This window comes from Phoenix dactylifera, chromosome 12, assembly GCF_051530095.1.
Source record: "Phoenix dactylifera cultivar Ajwa chromosome 12, Ajwa_hap1_PhDact_Kaust_v1.1, whole genome shotgun sequence".
Classification (NCBI taxonomy): Eukaryota; Viridiplantae; Streptophyta; class Magnoliopsida; order Arecales; family Arecaceae; genus Phoenix; species Phoenix dactylifera.
The window spans coordinates 7,872,395-7,898,390 of record NC_143201.1 but is presented as its reverse complement, the minus strand read 5'-3'; the positions used below and the strand labels follow the sequence as shown (position 1 = coordinate 7,898,390).

Below are 25,996 nucleotides of genomic sequence, written 5' to 3'. Positions count from 1 at the left end.
AGTAAAAATGATATTTAATATATAAAATTTTAAGATCCTGGGCCAATGATCGAGATCCTAGGCCAAATCAATCTTGCACATCCTTATTTGATATCAAAAATGAAACAGTCAATATTTTTCTGGACCTGTATTTGAACCTAGGACCTCTTCCATGGATGTATCAATGACAACAAGCTGAGGAGAAAGCAGTTGGCAATGGTGGCTCTTTTTTTTCTTTATATCATTTTCTATAAATCAAATATTATTTATTTCCAAAATTCAAATTTGTTAAATCAATTTCATCCAAAAGAGATCGTGCAATCTGTACCAAATGATATTTTCATATCAACTGAGCAGTGAAGAAAATCATTATCTTCAGTCATCATCTGATAGTTTCGGTGTTACATTAAAAATTGATTGTTTTAACATTGAAAAAACAAAATAACAAATTTTGAGTCAAATAATATCCGTTACTACCATCATAACAGTCAACAAATTGGTGGGGTTCTGCTGTAACGCCGCCTTGGTTGAAATGTAAAGGCGCTGCTGCTAATCAAATGACTGAAACGTTGTTAAGAAAAAAAGCTTTACAGAAAGCTGCTATACTTTTTGATGGAATAAAGGTTGATTGCAATTTTATCATCTGTTTTCCATTCAGCAACCAAATTTGTTTGAGAAGGGTTCCACGTTATGCCAAAGAACTGTGACTTTGTGGTCAAGTACCATATAAGTTAAACTTCTATACACCAAAAGGTTGCACCATACTTGATACATGTTCACAGGGTTCCTTTGTCCCTGGTCCAGAATATTTTTCCTTGTTTGAGATGCATCATGCATGCATTGGCGTTTCACAGGGGATAAAAGAGTTGTCGAATTATAAAAGTTTTCCTCCAAGAAATCCCTGAGAATCCCTTCTAAGAGAGCTGAATAGTCCCAAGCATGATATGTTCACAACTTTGTTTCATCTGCCTGTGAATATACCATGACAAGCAATGCAAACAAAATTTCTGATGATTGATTTGACTTGTTCGACAGGCATAGAAAAGGCAGCGAGGAGAGATGAGACTGTCCAACATGACATTATCGTTGCTCTTGGGAGGTGGAATTTGATCATTTCGATCTTGACAGCCCATACACAGATAAGGATTCAGGTCACACGTAGGATGGTGTCAAGGATATGACAAAAGCTTTCACTGGGTTCACCATCACAAGCTTGAATTGCTGTCCGTATGTTCCCATTTGCAAGCAGTATGAGCAAGCAATGCTATTCTGAAGGCGATTTTGTCCGGTAGCTCCGAGCCAGCAGTGACTGGTGACCCTGCTTAGCTTTCTTACCGTGGCCACTACACTGAATTCCACATTTCCCTTTAAAATTAACCAAGTGTATCGTTCCATTGAACCCTGATCGCAATCAAATGCACTGCTTGCTTGATGAGTTTTACAAGGTTAAGTGGAATACAGATTCAAAATGAAAACATCTTAAGATCAAGCCATATGTATACGAATAATTCATGCGACAATGTGATATTGCTGCCATGTAATTCAACAATTCACCTGTAAAATTCAATAAAAAAAAAAAACAATTCACCCGTAAAATACCTGTGCAGTGATCTCTCGGTCTGAAAATGAATAAAACTGGACCAGAGCCATGAAAGTGCTTTACCAACGCCCGTTAACAGCCTTGCAAAGACCAGTATAGTTTATGGACACACTTTAGTCGATCCGAAGATTTGATCAGACTTTACAATGTTTTAGTGGTCTATCATGTCAACAAAACCAGTCTTGGTCTGGTAGCACTCTCTGACATTATGATCTTCATGGCACTCAATTCAACAATTTTGGCAATACTGTAACTTTTGAATTATGATTCTTTTTCTAAAACTAAGCAGACCATGCTGGTCCAGACTCATCATTGTTCATCAAAACAGCTGTCATTCCATTGATGGCGCCCTGATTAACCCATGACCCTACATGCACCTTAATTGATAAGCAAATGTGACCAGACACTGTAAAGACCTCTTGGGATGGTAATGTTGTATAATATGAGCCAAATTGGTCTTATTCAAGTCACTGTTCAGCTGCAGTCATAGTAGGAGAATCAATTATTGTGATGCTTACCTCTTCAAGGATGAGGGCGATCAAAAGAGTTCTGGGGCTGTGTTAATCTTGATTGCCCAATCAAATTGACCATTAGGAAAAGGTTTTTACAAGAAAACCTATGGTACTTGCTGCTTATATAATTGGACGTTGCAGGGCTGTCGAACCTTCCCTGGAGAATATCAATAACAATGCACCTACATGATATGCAAACATAAAAAATAGATACAAATCAAATGTTCCTGACAAAAATAAATAAAGAGAAAGATTAAAAGAACAAAGGCACAAGCAGGCTAAGGTTAAGCAGACCGTGGAAGACTATTCCACAAGTTCCATCTAGGATTGTTCCAGAGTTTCTTAAATTCAGACTTGAACTTGTCGATTTTAGTTCCTTATCCCGTAAAGCACAACATTCCTAGTGGTCCTTTATGCAGCCACAGAATTCCCTTCCTGATTTCTTTTAATTCATGATGTTATTTATCCACCGCCTTCACACAACAAAGGATTCTAGCAAAATAAAATTACGCATACTATTCATTAGTGCGTTAACAATTTTCTTACTTTGGTGAAAAATGTTGCTGAACATACCTTGTAGCAGAAGAGAATCAAAGAATGTGAACTGACCAATTGTAGAAAATCCTGCCATGTCTATAATGGACACATCATCAATACATAAGAGCTGCTAATCACAGCAAGCAAACAGTATATTCCAGAAGAGGTAGTTTTGCTTCAGTAAGCTCTATTCACCCATCCTGTCCACTTTAACCTACCTTTCAACGCACACTGATCCAATCCAACCACTGCTGCCAAAGTTCTTTAAAGAGTCTTCCCACGAACTCTCTCAACTCCTATCTACGGATGGTGTAAAAGAAATCCAGGTCTTGAGGTTCTTTCCTATCTCATTTTGTTCTTAGACTAAACTTGCCACTGTCATGTTAATATAGTGTGGCCTAGAATGCATGAGTTCTGATGTTTGAATCTTTGGCATCGGTACAGGGATGCTTACTGCAGCAGCAGCAGTCTTGCTAGTAGTTCTGCTTGGATGGGCTTACCAGGCAATCCAACCACCCCCTCCAAGAATTTGTGGCGCTCCAAATGGTCCTCCTGTCACCTCCCCAAGGATTAAGCTCAGAGATGGAAGGTACCTGGCCTACAAAGAAGCAGGAATCACCAAGGAAAAGGCCAAGTACAAAGTCATACTTGTCCATGGCTTTGGCTCATCCAAAGACCCTGAGTTTCCAGCATCTCAAGTAAAACAAACAGAAAATTATAACAGTAATCGATGTTAATATATGATGGATAAGACTAGATTTTGATGGTGTTATGACTTGTTGTTTCAGGAGCTTGTAGATGAATTAGGAGTCTACTTCTTATCATTTGACCGAGCAGGGTATGGCGAGAGTGATCCAAACCCAAAGCGCACAGTAAAAAGTGAAGCTATGGACATTCAAGAGCTTGCTGATCAGTTAGAGCTTGGATCAAAATTCTACGTGATAGGAGCCTCCATGGGTGGTTATCCTGCCTGGAGTTGCCTCAACTACATACCGCACAGGTAAACTACTATTAACATTCTACTCTCAGCTCTGTTCCTTCAGTGATGCGATCATATTTTTCGAAGTTAATCGAGATAAGAGGATTGTTTATCCAGTTCATCCTGAAAGATTTTTCAAAAAATTTTGCCTGAAAATGAAACTAAGTAGTTGTAGTTACAAATATGCTGAATGCTAGCAGGTTGGCAGGAGTAGCACTAGTTGCACCGGCCGTCAACTACTGGTGGCCTTCTTTTCCTGCCAATCTATCAAGAATGGCCTACAAGAAGTTGTTCGTGCAGGATCAGAGAACATTCTGGATCGCACACCATTTTCCTTCCCTTCTATATGGGTGGATGTCCCAGAAGTGGCTCCCCACTTCAGCAGTTATTCAAGGACATCCTGAATTATTTACCCCACAGGATATGGAAATCATGCAGAAGATGAAAGCACATGCTGAGATACTCGGGGTATGTTCCTCAGATATAGCCTTTAGACTATTTTATATTACCTGTTTGTCTAGGTTGCTTATGCCCCTTCTTGTTTTCACATATGTTTACACAAGTTATTGAAAAAAAACAAAGAAAGAAAGAAAGAGGGGGGGAAAAAAGGATTAGCTGAAGAGGTTCCTTGAGGTATTACCGTTATTCAAGCTGCAGCTCTGCGAGACATAACACTTAAGACTAGTCATCACCATATCTATACTCAAGCTGGTCGAGTAGTTGGATGTCAAAAAGGATTTGGAAACTAAACAAAGCTAGATATATGAAAGGAAGAAGGTTAAACATAATCAGAATTAGAAATACAGACCAGTTACCTATCCAATATTAAGTTGCAGCCAAACCCATTTCTGACTTCTGCAGTTTGCTCAATGACATGAGGTCTCAAACTCACCAGCTCGGATACAATAAAGCATGTTCACATACTTTTCCATGGAAGTTGCCATTGGTGTTTGGAAAATCAACTAAAAGGAATGATAAGAATTAAGATATGGCAGTCGGTCTCGGTAGTGTTCAAGGTGAGACTTCCAAACATACATGGTAGAATCACAATTTTCACGAAACGCGTCTAAGTAGGACTCATCTATGAAGACTAAACGTAGTATCTAAAGGATCCAGAAATATGTTGCATGGTTGCTTTGGAGTGCTCAATTATCAAGCTATACCACCAGGATTTCATTAAAAATTTGGAAGAAAGAAGACAGAACAACAACTAGAAAGGTTAGGGTTTCAATCTAAGAAGATGGTGTAGGAATATAAACTAGCCTTGCATAGATGAAAATGCTTCATTGTGTTTAAAACTAGAGGGGAAAAGGTCATGGAAAGAAGTAAGCAAATAAATAAGAAATGAGGTTAAGTATTTGCTTTTAGACAAGGGAAAAAGGGTGGAATATTGTCCATGATGGTATGACCCTGGTGTAGCACACAGTATAGATGGAGGAGGTTTTGGAGGAAAAGGGGCTTGAATTTGGCTGCAAAGATAAAGAATAGTAAGGCCTGATAAGACTTGATGAAGGTCATGGGAACAGATTTGCAGATAAAGAAATATCCTGTATGTAGCAAAAGATGAGTACGAAATGATCAGCAACAAGATAAATCATGCTGATTTGACTTCATCTGCACTAAATAAGCAATGAAGATTCCATCTGGTACAAGGACATAACCATGCTAGCAAGTTCAGAATCAGAATAATATTAACCGTTATGACAATTATTAGAAATAACAGTCATCATAACAATTAGAACAGAAGCCTCCTAAACTATTATATCGGCCATTACAACATTATAATAGCAACTATTACCAAGGTTTAAAATACCTGCACCAACACCTTACCCATACAGCAAGATAGCATGACCACAAATAGCATGCCTCTTGACGCAAGCATAACAGAAAATGAGGATACCAAACTTATGTTGGTATGGTACCAATTGCAGGGCATACTCAGTTTGGCTTGTATGGACCTGTACTATAAATCTTTGTTGAAACCTCACAAGTCACAACATACTCAAACACTGACTTGGAAGAATTTGTAGGCAAAGCCATTTCTAACCATTAGAAAGACGATACGAGGAAGAAAAAAATGAAATCTATAAATGTACATGTGTGTGTACATATCAGCATACCTATGCATGTACTTATAGGACAATCCCCTTACAGAAAATTGTACTATCAAGAGGTGATCAAATATCTGAAGCAAACTGTATAGTAGGACGTAATCAAGTTGAAATGATTGAAAAATATGTTTGGTGGATAAGATGTCGAGATTATAAAGTCAGAAACACCCCTCAAAAAATAAAGTAAAAATCCCGCAAAAATAAAGTTTATAGTCTGATCGGAGGGAGAAGGAAGAAAATCCTTCCATCTACTCAACCTGGACCTCTCACAAAAAAAATAATAATAATTAAAAATTCAAAGTAGCGTTTTGGACCCATTTTGCTTTCATTAATTGAATACCAAAATCCATTGCAATGCCTTTCATTTACACTAGTGAGGTCCGAGTCCTGAATCTAGGTCATATTCCTCTTCTAGTTAAAAGATATTAGAACTTTTGTAAAATAGTAAATAACTAGTAGAGAAATCAGGTGGATGCTAAAATTATCCTAGCGCTAGATCTTGACTTTTCCATCAACCTTGACTTCCATTATAATGCCTAATTTCTCTGCCATTGAAAGATGTGCTAGTCACAATCTTAATGGAAAAGGAAAGATTAGGATTTTCCTTGGACTGGCCTGTTTCGAGGCCCAAAACAATGCCATATCCCCACATTAGTAGAATGCAGCAAACCTCCTTGGAGGCTGTATCACCCTCGTAGGTCTTAAAATGATACCAATGTCAAAATTAAGAAAAGCATAAAAATCAGACACCATATCACAAAGTTATGGCCTCTGAAAATTGGCTGCATAATCTAGTTATAGATGTGGTGAATCTTGCACCTAGAACCCATCAGACCTATCTCAAGTGGCCAAATTGGTCCATGGCAGGTGGAGATCCTCTGGGATTAGTTTAACCCATCTACCAACTTTAAACATTTTCAACAAAAACTGAAACTTTATCTTTAGAATTTGAATGAATGATTTCACAAACAGGGGAGTAAAAAGTGACTGAATAGTAGAATAAAATCACCAAACAACCCACACTAAAGGCTATGAGAATACATGAAAGATAAAGAAATATCCTGTATGTAGCAAAAGATGAGTACGAAATGATCAGCAACAAGATAAATCATGCTGATTTGACTTCGTCTGCGCTAAATAAGCAATGAAGATTCCATCTGTTACAAGGACATAACCATGCTAGCAAGTTCAGAATCAGAATAATAATAACCGTTATGACCATTATTAGAAATAACAGTCATCATAACAATTAGAACAGAAAGCCTCCTAAACTATTATGCCGGCCATTACAACATTATAACAGCAGCTATTACCAAGGTTTAAAATACCTGCACCAGCACCTTACCAATACAGTAAGATAGCAAGACCACAAATAGCATGCCTCTTGATGCCAGCATAGCAGAAAATGAGGATACGAAACTTGTGTTGGTATGGTACCAATTGCAGGCCATACTCAGTTGGCTTGTATGGACCTGTACTATAAATCTTTGTTTGAAACCTCACAAGTCACAACATACTCAAACACCGACTTGGAAGAATTTGTAGGCAAAGCCATTTCTAACCATTAGAAAGACAAAACTAGGAAGGAAACAATGAAATCTATAAATGTACATATGTGTGTACATATCTGCATACCTTTGTATGTACTTTATAGGACAATCCCCTTAGGGAAAATTGTACTATCAAGAGGCAATCAAATATCTGAAGTAAACTGTAATGTAGGACGTAATCAGTTGAAATCATTGAAAAATATGTTTGGTGGATAAGATGTGGAGATTATAAAGTCAGAAACACCCCTCAAAAAATAAAGTAAAAATCCCTCAAAAATAAAGTTTATAGTCTGATCGGAGAGAGAAGGAAAAAAATCCTTCCATCTACTAAACCCGGACCTCTCACAACAAAAAATAATAAAAATTAAAAACTCAAAGTAGTGCTTTGGACCCTTTTTGCTTTCATTAATTGAATACCAAAATCCATTGCAATGCCTTTTATTTACACTAGTGAGGTCCAAGTCCTGAATCTAGGTCATATTCCTCTTCTAGTTAAAAGATATTAGAACTTTGTAAAATATTAAATAACTAGTAGAGAAATCAGGTGGATACTAAAATTATCCTAGCACTAGATCTTGACTATTCCATCAACCTTTACTTCCATTATAATGCCTAATTTCTCTGCCATTGAAAGATGTGCTAGTCACAGTCTTAATGGAAAAGGAAAGACTAGTATTTTACTTGGACTGGCCTGTTTCGAGGCCCAAAATAATGCCATATCCCCAGGTTAGTAGAATGCAGCAAACCTCCTTGGAGGCTGTATCACCCTCGTAGGCCTTAAAATGATACCGATTTCAAAATTAAGAAAAGCACAAAAATCAGACACCGTATCACGAAGTTATGACCTCTGAAAATTGGCTGCATAATCTAGTTATAGATGTGGTGAATCTTGCACCTAGAACCCATCAGACCTATCTGAAGTGGCCAAATCGGTCCATGGCAGGTGGAAATCCTCTTGGATTAGTTTAACCAATCAACCAACTTTAAACATTTTCAACAAAAACTGAAACTTTATCTTTAGAATTAAAATGAATGATTTCCCAAACAGGGGAGTAAAAAGTGACTGAATAGTAGAATCAAATCACTGGACAGCCCACACTAAAGGCTATGAGAATACAACAAAGATAAAGAAATATCCTGTATGTAGCAAAAGATGAGTACGAAATGATCAGAAACAAGATAATTTATGCTGATTTGACTTCATCTGCACTAAATAAGCAATGAAAATTCCATCTGGTACAACGACATAACCTTGCTAGCAAGTTCAGAATCAGAATAATAATAACCGTTATGACAATTATTAGAAATGTAGGTGGTTCTAAATTTCTAGCACTTAGAGGTTGATCTTTGCACAATATAGCAGCCAAAACTGATGAACTCATAAACTTATCAGAAGATATTGACTTCTAAGTTCACACATAGAAAGTAACAAGTCCATTTCTGTTCTAGAAGAAGTGCCAAATTGTTACCAAGGCAAACATGCACGTACAATAAGATTTTCCATGTGTACAACCATCCAAGCAAAGTGAAAGATAGTCTGAAAGGGTTTATCCCTACATACTTTATGGCTGTGGAATTAGGTGTCATGACAAATCTATGAGCAGCACGAATGAAACATATTTGATAGAAAGAGGTAAATGTTCACATGCTGCAATTACCTTAGAAGACATTGATGGAATGTTATTCAAGAAAAAAACTCAAACAGAAGGAAATCATAAAATACAAATCTCAGGACCCATGTGAGGAGGTAGAAATAGGTATTGACTCTAAAGAAAGCTAACAACAAGGTCCAAAGTTTGGCATGAAAAATTGTAATACGTATCGGGCAAGTCTTCCATGCTTGGTTGTTAGAAAGTATCCTCTTTTATAGGATATTAAGAAATAAAATACCTTATTTGTGTCAAGTAGGCACTTATGCAACCTCTTGGGATCCAACTCAATTTATCCATCGGCTTAATAATTTCCAATGGAGATCATGTATAGGTGTATCTGTAAGTGGCCAAAGTTTTGAGTATTGACGCCGGTTTTGTTGGTCACCTGCTGAACCTGTACTACTACTACATGATTGTGGAGTGATTGATTAAACCTCTATTTGATTTTGATGAGCTCAAAGCATTTGAGTATATCTTATATTATACTAATGAATTCAATCTAGTATTTCAGGCATATATTTGTATATTTTCAATTAAGTGCCTCAAGCTTTGGTTCAAAATAAGTTGGACAAGTATTGAACCCTATTTGAACCAAGGGCTGATTCTCGAGTCGACTTCGGAAGATTACGAGTCGACTCTAAATGGTTTAGAGTTTCTGGCACCAGCTCGAGTTGACTCCGATACTCTACGAGTCGACTACGACTGAGAACAGAAAGAAAGACAGAAAGATGGTTTTCAGACCCTGTCAGCGAGCCGACTCCAGAAGGCTTCAAGTCGACTCTGATGCTTGACGAGTCGACTCTCTACAGATCCGAGTCGACTCCAATGAGTAACAGACAGAAAGATAGAGAGGTATTTTCTAGACCTTGTTACCGAGTCAACTCCAGAAGGATGCGAGTCGACTCCAACGTTTGGCGAGTCGACTCCTAATCGTGCCAGAGTCGACTCTCAGAGGAAAGCGGACTGAAAGGCAGAGAACCAAACTCAGTGACCCTGTGAACGAGTCGACTCCGAGAATTCCAGAGTTGACCCCAAGTCAGCCGAGTCGACCCCAACAAAGTGCGAGTCGACTCCGAGGCAGCTCAGATCAATAGACAGAGGATCGATTTTTCGGGCTCTGAGAGCCGAGTCGACTCCAAGAGGATCCGAGTCAACTCGAGAGAGAAATGCAGAAAAATAGATCTCTGGAATCCTGAGAACGAGCCGTTTTCAAAATGCCGAGTCATCTCCAGATCTTGGCAAATCGACTCCAAGCTTGGACCGAGTCGACTCCAGGTTGGAACGGCACTGTAATTCAAATCCTGAACAGTGGGTGAGTCGTCTTCAGTAAAGCATGAGTCGACTCCAGATCGAGCGAGTCGACTCCAACCCCAACGGATACATTGTCAGGAGGTGCAGACTGTGCAGAACGGCTACAAATCAGTGTCTAACGGCTATTTTTCAAAAGGGACTGTTTAAATAGCCAGAGTTAACAGTAGTAGACAACAAAAGAGTTACTCCACTATGCATTAAGGCATTTCCAACTACCAAGAGTCCATTGAGAGAAAAGACAAGCAAAAGAAGGAAGAAACGCATTCAATTCATTCCTAGAAGTTTTTCTTTCGCATTCAAGGCTCTTCTTCTGACATCAAATCTTCAGTGCACTCAAAGAGGAGACTCAAAGTTCGAGAAGCCCTTTCTTCCTCTTCCGAAATCTGTTTGAGGGCTTCTAACTTTACTCTATTCATATTGATTCATATTTGCTTTTTCAGAAGCTTTCCTTGTATCTTTTCCCAAACTGTTTTTCTTACTTGGTTCAATCAGGGGATTGAATCAAGGGTTGTAAGGTTTGTTGGTGACCCAAGGTTAAAACCAACGGTGTAAGGGTTTGATTGTAATCCCAGAAAAACAATCGGGTGGTTCTAGTCAGTGAGCCTGTGAAAACCGACCGAGTTCGTTGTGATCTCGCGAAAACAACAAGTTGGGTTGTGATCTTGTAAAACAACCGGCTGTAATCCAAGGAATTATAGTGAACTCCCAAGTGAAGCTTGGTGAGTGGACGTAGGAGCAAGGGTTGGCTCCGAACCACTATAAAATTTTCTTGTGTTTGCATTGGGTATTTGTCTCTTCCAATCTCCTCGTCAAGTAGCTTAATTAACCTGCCTGCATTAAATTTAATTATTTACTAATCAAGTTTTAATTTGTCAATAATTAATCCAAACCCAATTCACCCCTTCCTCTTGGGTTGTCTCCTTGGGCAACAATGATAATAAGAAATAACAAATAATAAATAATTTTAATTAAAAAAGTTAAATAGATGCCATGCCAACTCGTGCTAGCTGCAATACTTCCCTAGCAAGGCAAATGCTAACTTGCACGGTCAACAAACATTTTAGTAAGAACTAGTAGTAAAAAGCAGATTATCCTAAGAACTTAAGATTATTAGTATCTTACTCATGAACTTAATGTTGCATAATGGACATCACATCCAAGCGCATGAATGAATTACAAGGTTTTTCTAGTTACTATACAGAAATAACAGTAGGCCCCTCTCTTGTCTAAAGCTGCCCAGACCATGAACTCGTGCAGCACCAAGTCTTAGAGGGTTGACATCAGGTTGACAAATGAGTATTCAAATGCTTGGACACTTTGGAGTCTATCTTAACTTAGGATTTATGCTCTACAGTTGCCCAATTTTAACTAGAAAAGGTTTGTAATAGGATGATGATGATTTGATAGAAATCATGAATGATGTGACAAAGGTAAGCAAAAAACATAGAAATCTAAGGGGTTCAAGAGATGATAAAAAATTATAATTCCAGGATAAAAATTATAATTCCAAGAAAAGCAATACAATTAAAAAATTTGTCCTAAATCAGAGACGAAAAAAACAAACTAAAGATTTTCATGGGAATGGGTGACCAAATTGTTGCCCAAGGTGACAAGCCAAGAGGGGGGGTGAATTGGTTTCTCTTAATTTTTACTATCTTACTTATGTCAATTGATGAGTTAGTGAAATATAACAAAGCACAATACAAACACACAAGAAGTATAGTGGTTTGGTGCTCTCCCAAGCACCTACGTCCACTTCCCAAGCGACCCCTTGGAAATTAACTATAATCCCGCGGATTACAGTTGGATTATTTTCCGGGCTCACAATCCAAAAACCTTTACACTTTGGTTTTCCGGGATCACCAAAAACCTATGTTGGTTTTACGGACTCACCAACGAACCTTCACAATTGGTTTTACGGGTTCACCAACAACCTACGTTGGTTTTACGGGCTTACCAACAACCTATGTTGGTTTTACGGGCTCACCAACGAACCTATGTTGGTTTTACGGGCTCACCAACGAACCTTTACAATTGGTTTTACGGGTTCACCAATAAACCTACTCCGTTGGTTTTGCGGGCTCACCAACAAACCTTTACAAGGTGATTAATAAAAGAAGGAAGAAAGTTTAAGCTCCTAGATGAGCAAATATAACAATTATAATCTACAAAGAAGAGTTTAGAGAATAGTTATCGCTTGATGAGACTTCTCTCTTCTTTGTCAAGAATGATTCACTCTTCAAGGGTAGATGGAGCTCTTAATGTCTCTTGGAATCTGCTCAACCACTTTCTTTTCACTCTTGAATGAAGCACTTGGATGAAGAAGATTAGGGCACTTGTCTTTCTTGTGTAATCTTTGATATTTTGCAAAATGATGTTTTCTCTGATGAATAGTGTCACTTTAAATAGTTTCCTTCATCCATTGGACAAGCCCCAATGGTTAGAATTCAAAAACTAGCCGTTACTCACTGTTGGAAGGTCAAAAAGTACTTCTGCAGAACTAGCCGTTATGCTTCTGCCCGTGCTTGGGTCGACTCAACTTTTACTGGGGTCGACCCAACTGTCACTTGGGTCGACTCAACCTTTGCTAGGGTCGACCCTCTCAGAACCACAGAACCTTGCATTTCAGCCTTCCTTCACTTGGGTCGACTCAACATCTTTTTGGGTCGACTCAAGGTTCAATTGGGTCGACTCAACTTCCACTTGGGTCGACCCTCTCAGGGTTTCCAGAGAACCTATTTTTGAATGTCATTGCCTTTGGGTCGACTCATGTTAACTTAGGGTCGACTCAAGTTTCATTTGGGTCGACCCTCTCAGTGTTTCCAGAGAACTGTTTTCTTGAGGCTTGAGAGGCTTGAGGTTTGGGTCGACTCATTCTTTGCTTGGGTCGACCCAACTACTGTTCATCCGTGTCATTTTTGCAGAAGTGTGCCAGATGCTTTCTTGATGTGCCGGGGTCGACTCAATCAACCTTGGGGTCGACTCAATCCACACTTTGCTGCAACTTAAGGTTAGATTCATCCATATAAACAATGAAATGCATCTTTATCTTATTATACTAATGTACTGAGAGTAACAGACTTATAAATGATGTATCGAATTAACTTGTAACATACTCTTGATTATTGTATTAATCATCAAAATACCACTATCATCCTCAATCTCCCATTTTTTGATGATTACAAAATATAGAGTATGAGCCTATTGATACTTATCTTAAAATTAGTTTTAAAAGGGCTCAAGTTGCTGAATTTCAGCTTTTCAAATTTGAGAGTGAACTCTCCCCCTATTTCATCCAAATGTTTCCAATTTGACCTTTTGAATTACTCCCCCTTTCTTTTATATTTCATTAAAGATGAAACTTCAAAAATTTGAGATAAAGTATGAGTTTCAGATTATGTATCGAGGTGTGAAAGGTATGTGCCAAATTCTGAAATTCGATTTAAATTTTAGACTTTAACATTTTCATTGTTACAAATTGCTCCTCCTTAAATGTATATGCTTTCCTATTATAATTTTCAACTTGTTTGTCAACTTATTTCTCTTTCCTTGCTCAACTTATTTCTCTTTCCTTGCTTCTCCCCCTTTTTGTTATCATCAAATAGGTGCATGGGAATAAACACAATAATTAACAAACATTTCAGTTTCATTGATCAAAATGGAACATTATAGTACAATAATGCCAAAACAAAACAAATACAATGTTCCTCAATCAAAGTTCAAAGTACATGATCAACACAAAATATATATGAGAACTAGATACATATCCTAGGCTCTAATCAGAATGCTAATATCAGCCTAGGGGGTATCTAATGGCTGTAATCTAGTCCTCATCCTTCTAGCATAAGTGGCGAGGGGAGGTCGAGCCTGATGGGACTGAGTCTGGCGTGGAGCTCAGTGAGCTGGATGACTCTGTGCCGAAATCTCTAACTCAGCTGCCTGTGGCACAGATGGTCCATGAACCTCTCTCTCTCTCCGTAGAGCTCCTATCTGCTCTCTAAGATCACTGATCTCAGCAGTCATAATATCCAGTCTGCTCGTCAGTCTATCAGTGATAGTCCTCGCCTGAGCTGACATAAGCTCAGTCATCCTACTCCAAAACTCATTTGTCTCCCGCAGGAACAGATGACGAAGGTCCAGCCTCTGAAGGTGCTGTAGGATGATCCGTAGGCTCCTCATCCTCAGGGATAGGGTCTCCAATCTCTGGTGCATCATCCTGAATCCCCGCTCCAGCACATACCCACTGCCCGTTCACCTTCTCATAACCCATGCGAATAAGGGATCGTGCAGTGTATGTGTCAGTGAAAAGTAGATGCCTGGAGATCTCTCCCTCTACAGATATATCATGCTGTCGGAAGATCAGGGTGAGTATCATACCATAAGGCAGGGAGACTCTGGAGTTGCATATAACCTTTCTCATCTGCCTCAGTATCATAGCCGGGAGATTCAGGGGAATACCCTGAATAATGTGCTCCATAACAACCAGATCTCGCTCAGAAATGAGATCAAATCTTCCGCTCTTCAGAAATAAAATCCGACCTATGAAGTTGTGCAACAACCTCATTTCAGCTGAAAGAGAGCTTGCTATTACATTTTCAGAATAATCGAAGTCTTCATTCTCAAGAATCAACTGCAAGGCTTTCAGTTTGTTTTCGGGCTTTTCTGGAGTTGCTCCTTCGCAGGGGAAATGAAGCAACTCACTCAAACTCTCTTCGGAAACTCTAACCCTAACTCCTCGAACTTCAGATATAAGCTCTCCCATTCTAGTTTTGAGGAAGGCATAGAACTCATGGACTAATCCTGGGTCGATCACCACATCTAGGGAGCAAAGATACTCCCATCCTTGCCTTCGGATCCATTCTCCCAAACGGAACCCTTCTTGATCCAAAAACTCGGAGTGGATCCTTCTCCCCGTGATAATTCTCCCCGCAAATTTTGCAAGTTGGACTGAAGGGGAGGGAGGAGGAGGAGGCTCTACACGTGTCTCACCTTGTGGAGATACTGTAGACGGCTCTGTAGCAGCCCTATCCGCACGGGTGATCCGTGAAACTCTCCCGGATCGCTTGGCTACGGCTCTTTTGGGTCCCATTTCTTCAAGATCTTGATGTAATCTACTGTTTGGAGATGATTGGGGGAGATTTGAGAGTGGGGAATAGGGTTTTCGGAAGAGGACAAAGTGAAAACAGTGCCCTAGATGGCTCACGGGTCCCCCTTTTAACAGTGAGATCCCGTCGTTGGGTCGACCCTAGATTTTTCTTGGGTCGACTCAACGTTGGGTCGACCCTATTCTGGGTTGGGTCGACCCAAGTTCAGAAATTTTTCTCTCTCCCTTTTTTCCTTTTAAAAATTTTTCTTTCTTCCAATCCTTACAAATTTTTACTGGAACAATGATACATAAGTAAGGAATCTATAGATAACAAGTTTGACTAATGTTTCATGGGTTTTTAGAAATGGGAGGAGTGTATCATGAGACTGCTTGCTCCCTTTTATATCTCCTCAATAAAAAGGATCACATATGCCTAATTCTCTCCTAAGCGTGCAAAATCTATCTTCACTCAAAGATTTTGTGAATATGTCAGCTAATTGTTTCTCAGTACATACATGCTCAATACATATGTTTCCATTTTGCACATGATCTCTAATAAAATGATATCTTATTTCAATGTGTTTGGCTTTAGAGTGCTAAACCGGATTTTTAGTAAGATTGATGGCACTAGTATTATCACACTTTATGGGAATGATATCTAGTTTAACTCCATAGTCCTCTAGTTGTTGCTTAAGCCACAGTACTTGAGCACAACAACTGCCGGCAGCTATATATTCAGCTTTAGTCGTCGACAGTGCTACTGAATTCTGCTTTTTGCTAAACCATGATACTAAGTTATTTCCTAAAAATTGACATGTTCCACTAGTGCTCTTCCTATCTAATTTGCATCCAGCAAAATCAGCATCTGAGTAGGCAAGCAAATCTAGACAGGAGTCTCTTGAGTACCATAATCCTATGTTTGTAGTTCCTCTTAAATATCTAAGGATTCTTTTAACAGCACTTAAATGTGACTCCTTAGGATCTGATTGGTATCTAGCACATATTCCTACACTAAACACGATGTCTGGTCTACTAGCAGTAAGGTAGAGCAAGGATCCAATTAATCCTCTATAAAGCTTAATATCAATACTCTTTCCTTTCTCATCTTTGTCTAGCTTACTAGTATGATTCATTGGAGTGCCTACTCCCTTGTGATTTTCATTCCCAAACTTCTTTAATATTTCCTTTGTATACTTAGTTTGATGAATGAAGATACCTTCTTTAGTTTGTTTGATTTGTAATCCGAGAAAGAAACTTAGTTCTCCCATCAAACTCATCTCGAATTCTCCGTGCATTAAATTAGCAAACTCTTTGCAAAGATTATCATTTGTGGCACCAAAGATTATGTCATCTACATATATTTATACCACTAGCAGATTTTCGTCTTTTCTTTTGAGAAAAAGTGTTTTATCTACATTTCCTCTACTGAAGTCATTATTTAGTAGAAATTTGCTTAATCGATCATACCAAGCCCTAGGTGCTTGCTTCAATCCATATAATGCCTTATGTAGTCTAAACACATGATTTGGCAATTCATGATTCTCAAAACCAGGAGGTTGCTCTACATATACTTCTTCCTCTATAAAACCGTTTAAGAATGCACTTTTTACATCCATTTGATACAATTTGAAATCCATGAAACATGCAAAAGTTAGAAGTAATCTAATAGGGGGGGTGAATTGGTTTCTCTTAATTTTTACTATCTTACTTATGTCAATTGATGAGTTAGTGAAATATAACAAAGCACAATACAAACACATAAGAAGTATAGTGGTTCGGTGCTCTCCCAAGCACCTACGTCCACTCCCCAAGCGACCCCTTGGAAATTCACTATAATCCCGCGAATTACAGTTGGATTGTTTTCCGGGCTCACAATCCAAAAACCTTTACACTTTGGTTTTCCGGGATCACCAAAAACCTATGTTGGTTTTACGGGCTCACCAACGAACCTTCACAATTGGTTTTACGGGTTCACCAACAACCTATGTTGGTTTTACGGGCTCACCAACGAACCTATGTTGATTTTACGGGCTCACCAACGAACCTTTACAATTGGTTTTACGGGTTCACCAATAAACCTACTCCATTGGTTTTGCGGGCTCACCAACAAACCTTTACAAGGTGATTAATAAAAGAAGGAAGAAAGTTTAAGCTCCTAGATGAGCAAATATAACAATTATAATCTACAAAAAAGAGTTTAGAGAATAGTTATCGCTTGATGAGACTTCTCTCTTCTTTGTCAAGAATGCTTCACTCTTCAAGGGTGGATGGAGCTCTTAATGTCTCTTGGAATCTGCTCAACCACTTTTTTTCACTCTTGAATGAAGCACTTGGATGAAGAAGATTAGGGCACTTGTCTTTCTTGTGTAATCTTTGATATTTTGCAAAATGATGTTTTCTCTGATGAATAGTGTCACTTTAAATAGTTTCCTTCATCCATTGGACAAGCCCCAATGGTTAGAATTCAAAAACTAGCCGTTACTCACTGTTGGAAGGTCAAAAAGTACTTCTGCAGAACTAGCCGTTATGCTTCTGTCCGTGCTTGGGTCGACTCAACTTTTACTGGGGTCGACCCAACTTTCACTTGGGTCGACTCAACCTTTGCTAGGGTCGACCCTCTCAGAACCACAGAACCTTGCATTTCAGCATTCCTTCACTTGGGTCGACTCAACATCTTTTTGGGTCGACTCAAGGTTCAGTTGGGTCGACTCAACTTCCACTTGGGTCGACCCTCTCAGGGTTTCCAGAGAACCTATTTTTGAATGTCATTGCCTTTGGGTCGACTCATGTTAACTTAGGGTCAACTCAAGTTTGGGTCGACTCAAGTTTCATTTGCGTCGACCCTCTCAGTGTTTCCAGAGAACTGTTTTCTTGAGGCTTGAGGTTTGGGTCGACTCATTCTTTGCTTGGGTCGACCCAACTACTGTTCATCCGTGCCATTTTTGCAGAAGTGTGCCAGATGCTTTCTTGATGTGCCGGGGTCGACTCAATCAACCTTGGGGTCGACTCAATCCATACTTTGCTGCAACTTAAGATTAGATTCATCCATATAAACAATGAAATGCATCTTTATCTTATTATACTAATGTACTGAGAGTAACAGACTTATAAATGATGTATCGAATTAACTTGTAACATACTCTTGATTATTGTATTAATCATCAAAATACCACTATCATCCTCACAAATATATGAAGGATTAACATTTAGATGTAAGAAGGATATGCAATAGCCGCAGTAAGTGTTCGTTAAAAAAAAGAGCATCCCAATGGATGAGGCTCTCATCACTATGGTGTCTGGAGAAGGTCAGATGTATGGTACGGAGAGGTTGTTTCTATGCAGGTCACAATAGAGCAATCTTACCATTGCATTAAGGCCTACCCTCTAAGTGTTCATTACTAAAGGATTCTAAGTGAGGAATATTGAGCAGATCTTCAGAAACTTTATTTGGGGGAGGAACGGAGGTGGAAGGGGCATCCCTCTCATGGCATGGGAGGTGGTATGTCAGCCGACGAGATTTGGTGGCTTGGGGTGCAGTCCTTGGTGGCGAGACGGGAGGTCCTAGCGGCACGGCACGCTGCTAGAGTTGTGTTAGAGCCTGATGGCATGTGGTCCTCACTGATGAGGGCCAAGTATGGCGATATGGTGCCCGGGGCCCGTGCGGGGCGTCGCCATTCACCGATCTGGAGGGAGATTTGCGCTAGAGCAGGGTTGGTGCTTCCCGCGATTAGATGGGCTATTGGTGATGGGCGATCCATTGATGTGTTAGAGGATCGCTGGGTGACGGAGCAGCCTATGAGTAGACTCCCGATCATGGTGGATACGTCGAGGTTAGTCGGTCTCAGGGTCAGAGATTTGATGGAGCCCGGAGGGGGGCGTTGGAGGGTTGAGTTGATTAGGAAGACTTTTGGGGAGCAGTTGGCAGAGATGATCCTGGCTCTACCTATTCCTGCCCGGGTGGGGTCGGATAGACTAGTCTGGATGCCGACAGGGCGATCGCAGGTGCGAGTCAGGGACATCTCTATGTTGTTGAGCCGAGAGCCAGCCCGACAGATAGAGGGAGGATGGATTTGGAGGATGCGGATTCACCCGCGTGTCGCGCTCTTCATATGGAAGGTGGCATGGGGCTGCCTACCAACCAGGAGCGTGTTAGCACGGCGAGGGGTGAGGATCACTCAGTGTTGTGAGGAGTGCACGGAGACTGTGGAGACGATTGATCATGTTATCCTGCAGTGCCCCAGAGCTAGGGGAATCTGGAGCCGATCACCATCTTTGTTGCCCCATTCAGTCGAGTCAACACAGGATTGGATTCATTGGTTGAGAGTTTCCATGCGGAGGCCCAGTACGGTTGAGGCCGGGATCCGGTGGGCTTATTTGGCTCATTCTATCTGGTTGGACAGGAATGCTGGTATCTTTGAGGGCAGACGGTTACCCCCGAGGGTGGTGGTGGACAGAGCTATGCGTCTTGCCAGGAAGGTTACCACTACTACCGTTAGGTCTTCTTCTGAGATGGCCAGGGACATCTGGGGTACTCTTTCCGCTGTCACAACGCCCAGGTTCGCCCTAGTTTCTTGGGTACCCCCACCCCTTGGTCATCTCAAAGTGAACTTCGATGGTAGTATGTCGTTGGACGGGGTGTCTGGAGGAGTTGGCTTTGTCATCAGAGACCATCTGGGTGGTTTGGTAGCAGCTGGTGGCCGCCGTGCGCCGGGACTCACTGCAGTCGGTGCGGAGCTGCGGGAGCCTGGAAGGGGATATCCTATGCGAGGCGGGTACTTTGTGCTGAGCATATATGCCTTGAGGGGGATTCCTCTGTGTGATCGAGTGGATTCGGGGAGCGGACAGATATGGTGATGGTCATCCTCTCATCCGTGAGATTCGAAGATTGGCGCAGGAGTCAAGTGATTTCCGAGCGTTACATGTTTTTCGGGAGGCAAACAAAGCAGCAGACTGGGTTGCCTCTATTGTTGCCCGGCATTCCGGGGAGGTCATATGGACATCTGTAGGAGATATTCCTCCTACCCTGTACGCTTTACTTTCTTTTGATATGGCTGGATGTACTCAAGTTAGAACTATATGAAATGCCGCTTTTATCCAAAAAAAAAAAAGAAGATTAAAACTAATATTGGAAAGAGATAAATAATATGGAAAATTTTCTTAAGAGAAGATATTTGGTGGCAAGTTTAAAACTCGTGTGAAATGAAATAGTAATGACATGAGAATACAGGGTAGACAAGGAAATTCACGTATTTTGTATTGAAAGACCTTATCGTGCTGGATCCTTACTCTTTTGAGAATATTAGAGTCTAAAGGAGTGATTTAAATTCTTTTATCTAGTCAATAGGATCCATGTTTTAGCTATTATAAATTCTGAATACTATCAATAGAAAGTTCGTTGACATACTAGTAACCAAGGTCCGCCGTATCGGTACCGGTCAGCATACCGGTGGTAGCCCGGACCGGCACGTACCGATCCCGTATCGGTTTGCACCGATCTCGTACCAGTCCCGTACCGATACGGCAGTCATACCGGCTGGTTTTTCAATGAAAAGCTTCCGGTACCGGATCCCACGCTGATCCGGTACCAGTCCCTGCCCGAACCTGTTTGTATCGGCCCGTACCGGCCAGTACAGCATACCATGCTAGTAATAGTAACTATCTCTGAGACTAAAGAACAAGACATAGTAGAAATATGTTATTGTTATTCAGGCATAAGGAGTTGAAATTTATAGACCAAGTATCTTAATGTCACCATTAACTTGCTGCTCATTGCCATATCTATAGATTTTTGTTGGTTCCAATGCTTTGTAAAATAAGTTGCTTTACCATCATATGTTATAACTAATTAGATCAATGATTTAAACAATCAGTCAATGGCATTCTTATAACCATCATTTCATGTCAATTCTATCATAGTTCACAATGCACAAGATTATGGAAGTTTCTGAAGGATAAAGGAAGCTACATAAAGGAACTAGGTGTCAAACTATTAAGGTACAAAATGCAAGCTAACAAATAGACCAAAAAGTCGAAAATAGTATAACATTTTATGCATATTAAAAATTGTTGTGAAAAATATTAAATTGTAAGACTTAGATATGTAACTCAAGGTTCGCCGTCTCGGTACCGGATTCTGTACCGGTGCCACACTAGCACAGTGTCGGTACGGTATGGTACATGATTTTTTTGACATACCGAGTATCGGTATACCATCCGTATCAGATACCAGTACCGAACCGGTACGGTATGCCCCATACCGCCCGGTTCGAGCTAGTACGGCGTACCTTAATGTAACTTATCATGAAAGTCTTTGCAACCAAGTCACAAATAAAAAATCCTTTGACATGAAGATACTTGTGCATACCTTTGTTCTGTTTTTTAGGTAAATATATTTTACATGCTTCAATCACTCCAAAGATGATGCTTGTATGTGTTACCACGCTATGTACAAATATGATATTGCCCATGCATCCTCTCTCAGTGCTCCAGTAGTCACAATCTCTATGGTAAGACTGTGTGAGCATGCCATGCTGTGCCATGCTACCACACAAGATGCTCTGTTTTGAATTAAAAAACTTAAAGAATGAATACCATTTTTATATGAAAATATTTTAAAATAAATTAATAGATGCTGGGTACCAGTATTGGCCTAGCAAGGTATGTCCCAGCCATCTAAAACCAAACACTTGAAACCTTGCTTTAAACAAATACGATCAATTTTCTCAGTTAGAGATCAGACTTGATGCTACCTCAAAGCAAAATCATTTCTCTAAGATTTCTACATAACCTATACTCTGAAGATAGTACTTCACATCCTCCCTTAGCTTCTTGATATCTATGCTTCATATGCATAACATTCAACATACATTTGTCTTATAATTTTTTATAGAAATAATTCTCCTCCAATTTGGAAAACTTATTCGACTGAACGTAATTTTTTCTAAAAGTAAACAAAGAACCATTATCCAAAACATAGCAAAAATAAGAACGAAACTGTAAGCTAATATAATTGCAGCAATAACTAATAAAGCAGAGAAAGTTAAATAGCCATCTTTAGCATGACACTTGTAATAAGAGTAACAATGTAGCAAGGGAAAAGGAGGACCAAGGATAACTGCTGACATCTCATATTTCAGTGAATGTTTAACTAGAGCACAAATTTTGAAAATGCCTATCAAAGCTAGCCGGTATGTTACATGCCTTTGCTTGTCTGATAAGAAATACAAATACCCAAAACAAAAAGATTAAAATAGCCTAAATCATATGCTCTAGTAAATAGAAATCTAAAAGCAATCATATTGTCACGCCCTCGGCCCGAGATCACAAGCCAGGGGTCGCATCAATTGTCACATGCTTATAGGAAACTCTTCCCACAAGCATGCAAGACATCTCAACATGATGTCATAAACAAGCAACAGACAGCGGAATAAATTTGAATAATTAACATTCAAATTTAATTTAAATAACTAAATCACAATTAAATGTCTCATGTAGCCAATGATATTCTAATGTCTTGCATCAAACTTTAATAAAACTCTGATATAAACTAAAGATGCCAAAATTTCTGTCTCCAGTCGCTCTCCCATAACTCAACCCTAGGTCAAGCTACCTCTTTGAATCTATAAAAATAGTAAGATATCGAATAATGAGCTAGACAGCCCAGTAAGCAATGAACACTTTAACTAAATAAATCAAAAAATAAAATAAATAATAATAGGATACTGCAAATAAGTATATGGAAGTGCATCAATTCAAAATCCGATCCAGATATGCAGCAAGATGAAAACATCATACTTGCAAATCAAATCCGATCATAAATTCAGTCTCTTTCAAAACATCAAGTTCATCTCGTCAGCCATGAACCAGAACCACATTTATACCCTATGGCTAGGCCAAATAATGAGCACAAAAATAGCCAAAGTGCTACTGCAAATAACCCCCATTAGCAGGGTATCGAAATGCCAATGTATAACCCCACTGACAGGGTATTGAAATGCTACCGTATAACTCCCACTGGCAGAAAATCGAAATGCCATCATACCATCTCCACTAGCAGTGTATTGAAATACCAACGTACAACCGCCACTGGCAGGGTATCAAAATATAGTCTCGTTGTAAACCTAAATTATTCTTAAATCAAAACTTTTTTTTTTCGATAATATATGTCATGTTCCAAATCAAAAGATTCATAGAATCATGCTATATCAAAATCAATCAGACATAATCCATATCAAAATCAATACATTAGATTATGAATCTCTTAATATTTCAGAAAAAATATATTCAATAATTAAAATACTATCCATCAAATTGGTAAACCATAAACAATTTGATTTAGAAAAATAGTTTATAATTTGCTTATAAATCTACAAAAGAGGTTACGTTACCGACAAATCTAATTAGTTCTGAAAGTCTCTCTCAGAGCCTTGGCTCCGACAAGCTTCTCCGGCCTCAATTTTCGGTAGCCACAGTGAGAGAAAACCTTAAAAAAACAAGGAGAGAGAAGAGAAGAGGAGGCACGGTGCTTGTGGTGGAGGACCATAGAGGGGGTTGGGGGTCATATTTATAGAGAGCCCTAGGGTACCGGTAACCCTAGGACTCTAGCTTCTTCCCGAAGTCGTCGGAGAGGAGGAAAACTCCCTCTAGGAGTCTTCCGTTGCCTTCGCTCATGCAGCGCACGTGGTCCAGCTGAGCTGGGCCGCAGTTGGGTTTGGTCAATCAAGTGGACCGACCAGACCGGGCCTTCACACATACTTTTACTGGTTTACAGCCTCAACTTCAAATTCATGAGAATCATTACTATGTTAGAAGTCATTGTTAGCTTGCTTGGACTAACTTTTCCTACCATCAAGTTTAGATTCTAGACCATGCCAAGGTATAATTTTGAACAACCATATTAGTACGTCATTGTGGCAATCTTGTAACTATTGAAAAAACGTTCAAGTAATAACATTTCAATGTTACTGATTTCAGTTACAGAACAAAGCAGCACAGCAGAGTGTCTTTGAGTCTCTCCATAGGGACATCATGGTTTTATTCTGCAACTGGGAGTTTGATCCAATGAAAATAAGCAATCCCTTTCACAAAAATGAAGGCAATGTCGACATCTGGCAAGGCTATGAAGATAGGATCGTCCCAGTGGAGTTACAGCGCTATATTGCACAAAGGCTTCCATGGATACGATATCACGAGAATCCAAAAGGTGGGCATCTATTTGCATCAATCGACGGTTGGGGTGACAAAATACTTAAAGCACTTCTTCTTGGGGAGGAACCCCCCTTTTACTAGAACTTCTTCAACTGTAATGCCATTATAATATTCAAAATCATCTACTATTACTGCAACCAGGAAATACATGGAGAATCCCACTGTTACTTAGAATTACTTCAACTGTGTTGCCATTTTGATGATTAACATTATCTATTATTGCAATGCCAATTTAATATTCAAAATCATCTACTATTACTACAACCAGGAAATACAGGGAGAGAAGCCCCCTGTTCCTAGAATTACTTCAACTGCATTGCCATTTTGACAGTTGACATTATCTACTACTAAAACTAGGAAAGTTAGCAATTTATAGTGCAAGTTCTAAGTCTTAAGCTAAAAAATTGTCAATATTATTGACCGTGAAGAATGTTATACTATTGTAGCCTTCAAATTCTGAATTGCATGGTACCCCCGCTCTTACAAACAACACTGTAGAGAACATTGATGAACAACCTTAGACACGAGAAAGATACATACTAGGATTTCAACACTGGATTTTTGGGCTGGATTTCTGCTAGAACACAAGGATTTACTGGCATCATGTTTGCAAATCAAAATGGTCATTGGTTTATCCATGCAGACTACTTAAACCCACTTTTATACCAATGCTGGAGGGACCAAACAAGGATGGCCTGCAATGCTTGGAGGACCCAAATGACAAGGACATCCTAGGGTTTCTAATGACTTTTATGCCTGCATTCTGGATTTTTAAAATTAGGAAAGAAATTGCAAGATCTGGAGAATTTGAGCAAATAAAGAGGTGAAACAGATCTGTTTAATAGGCAAAGATTCAATAATGGTAACACAGACCTAGTATGAAATTATTTCGGTTATGAGGAAGGTTCCAATGTTGACAAGAACAAATCTCAGAAGAATCCTAAATTCATATTATGCAAATCTAATGTGATATAAGATTAAAGGGAAGTTATGCATACCAAAGTGATCTTACAATTCGTATTTAATGTTGACGAGGCAATCAACAAGAAAATACTAACTGAAGACTGCTGCAGATTTGAGTAAAACCACATATCAGTAATCTGGTTAACAGAACATGCATTTGAAGATGGAGAAATTATGATATATGGTTGCTGGAACATATCATAATAACAGTTCGAGCGTCCAGAAATCACAGCAGGATTTAGTTTACAATGAACAAAAACAAATCGAATATATTAGACCAGAGGAAAAATGAAATTTTAGAGGGAGGAACTGGCTGAACCTGGTCGCCTCTTACTCAAAGCCAGTTTACCTGATCTTAAGGTGGCCAGCCGCGCGGCTTTCTTTAAAGCCTTTTCGATTTGAAGACAAATCCCTAAAAATCCCACCAGCCGATTCTCCATTTAACCATCATTAGGACTTATAACTGGCAATGTTCTAAAAATCCCCTCAAAAAATCCCATTAGCTGACA

At 39.5% G+C, this 25,996-nt stretch overlaps 2 protein-coding genes across 4 annotated transcripts; one reads left to right on the top strand and one right to left on the bottom strand.

Annotated features, from left to right (window-relative positions):
• Window positions 1–645: 645 nt before the first annotated feature.
• On the bottom strand, window positions 646–15,320 carry LOC149751527 (uncharacterized). 3 transcript variants are annotated; one of them, XM_089926849.1, is made up of 2 exons: window positions 2,386–15,320; window positions 646–2,273 (listed from the first exon to the last, which is right to left on the bottom strand). In XM_089926849.1, the coding sequence occupies exon 1, from the start codon at window positions 15,318–15,320 to the stop codon at window positions 14,334–14,336; it is 987 nt and encodes a 328-aa protein (XP_089782975.1). In that variant the 3' UTR covers window positions 646–2,273; window positions 2,386–14,333. The 3 variants fall into 3 exon arrangements, with proteins under 3 accessions (XP_089782975.1, XP_089782976.1, XP_089782974.1); XM_089926850.1 differs by lacking the exon at window positions 646–2,273 and having other exon boundaries at window positions 2,279–2,583; window positions 2,665–15,320; XM_089926848.1 differs by lacking the exon at window positions 646–2,273 and having other exon boundaries at window positions 2,279–12,101; window positions 12,196–15,320.
• LOC103717990 (uncharacterized) lies at window positions 3,075–24,772 on the top strand. The gene is made up of 4 exons (XM_039116550.3): window positions 3,075–3,326; window positions 3,417–3,628; window positions 3,808–4,075; window positions 24,291–24,772. Exons 1-4 carry the CDS (start codon window positions 3,075–3,077, stop codon window positions 24,603–24,605), a joined length of 1,047 nt encoding a protein of 348 aa, XP_038972478.2. The 3' UTR covers window positions 24,606–24,772.
• Window positions 24,773–25,996: the final 1,224 nt, after the last annotated feature.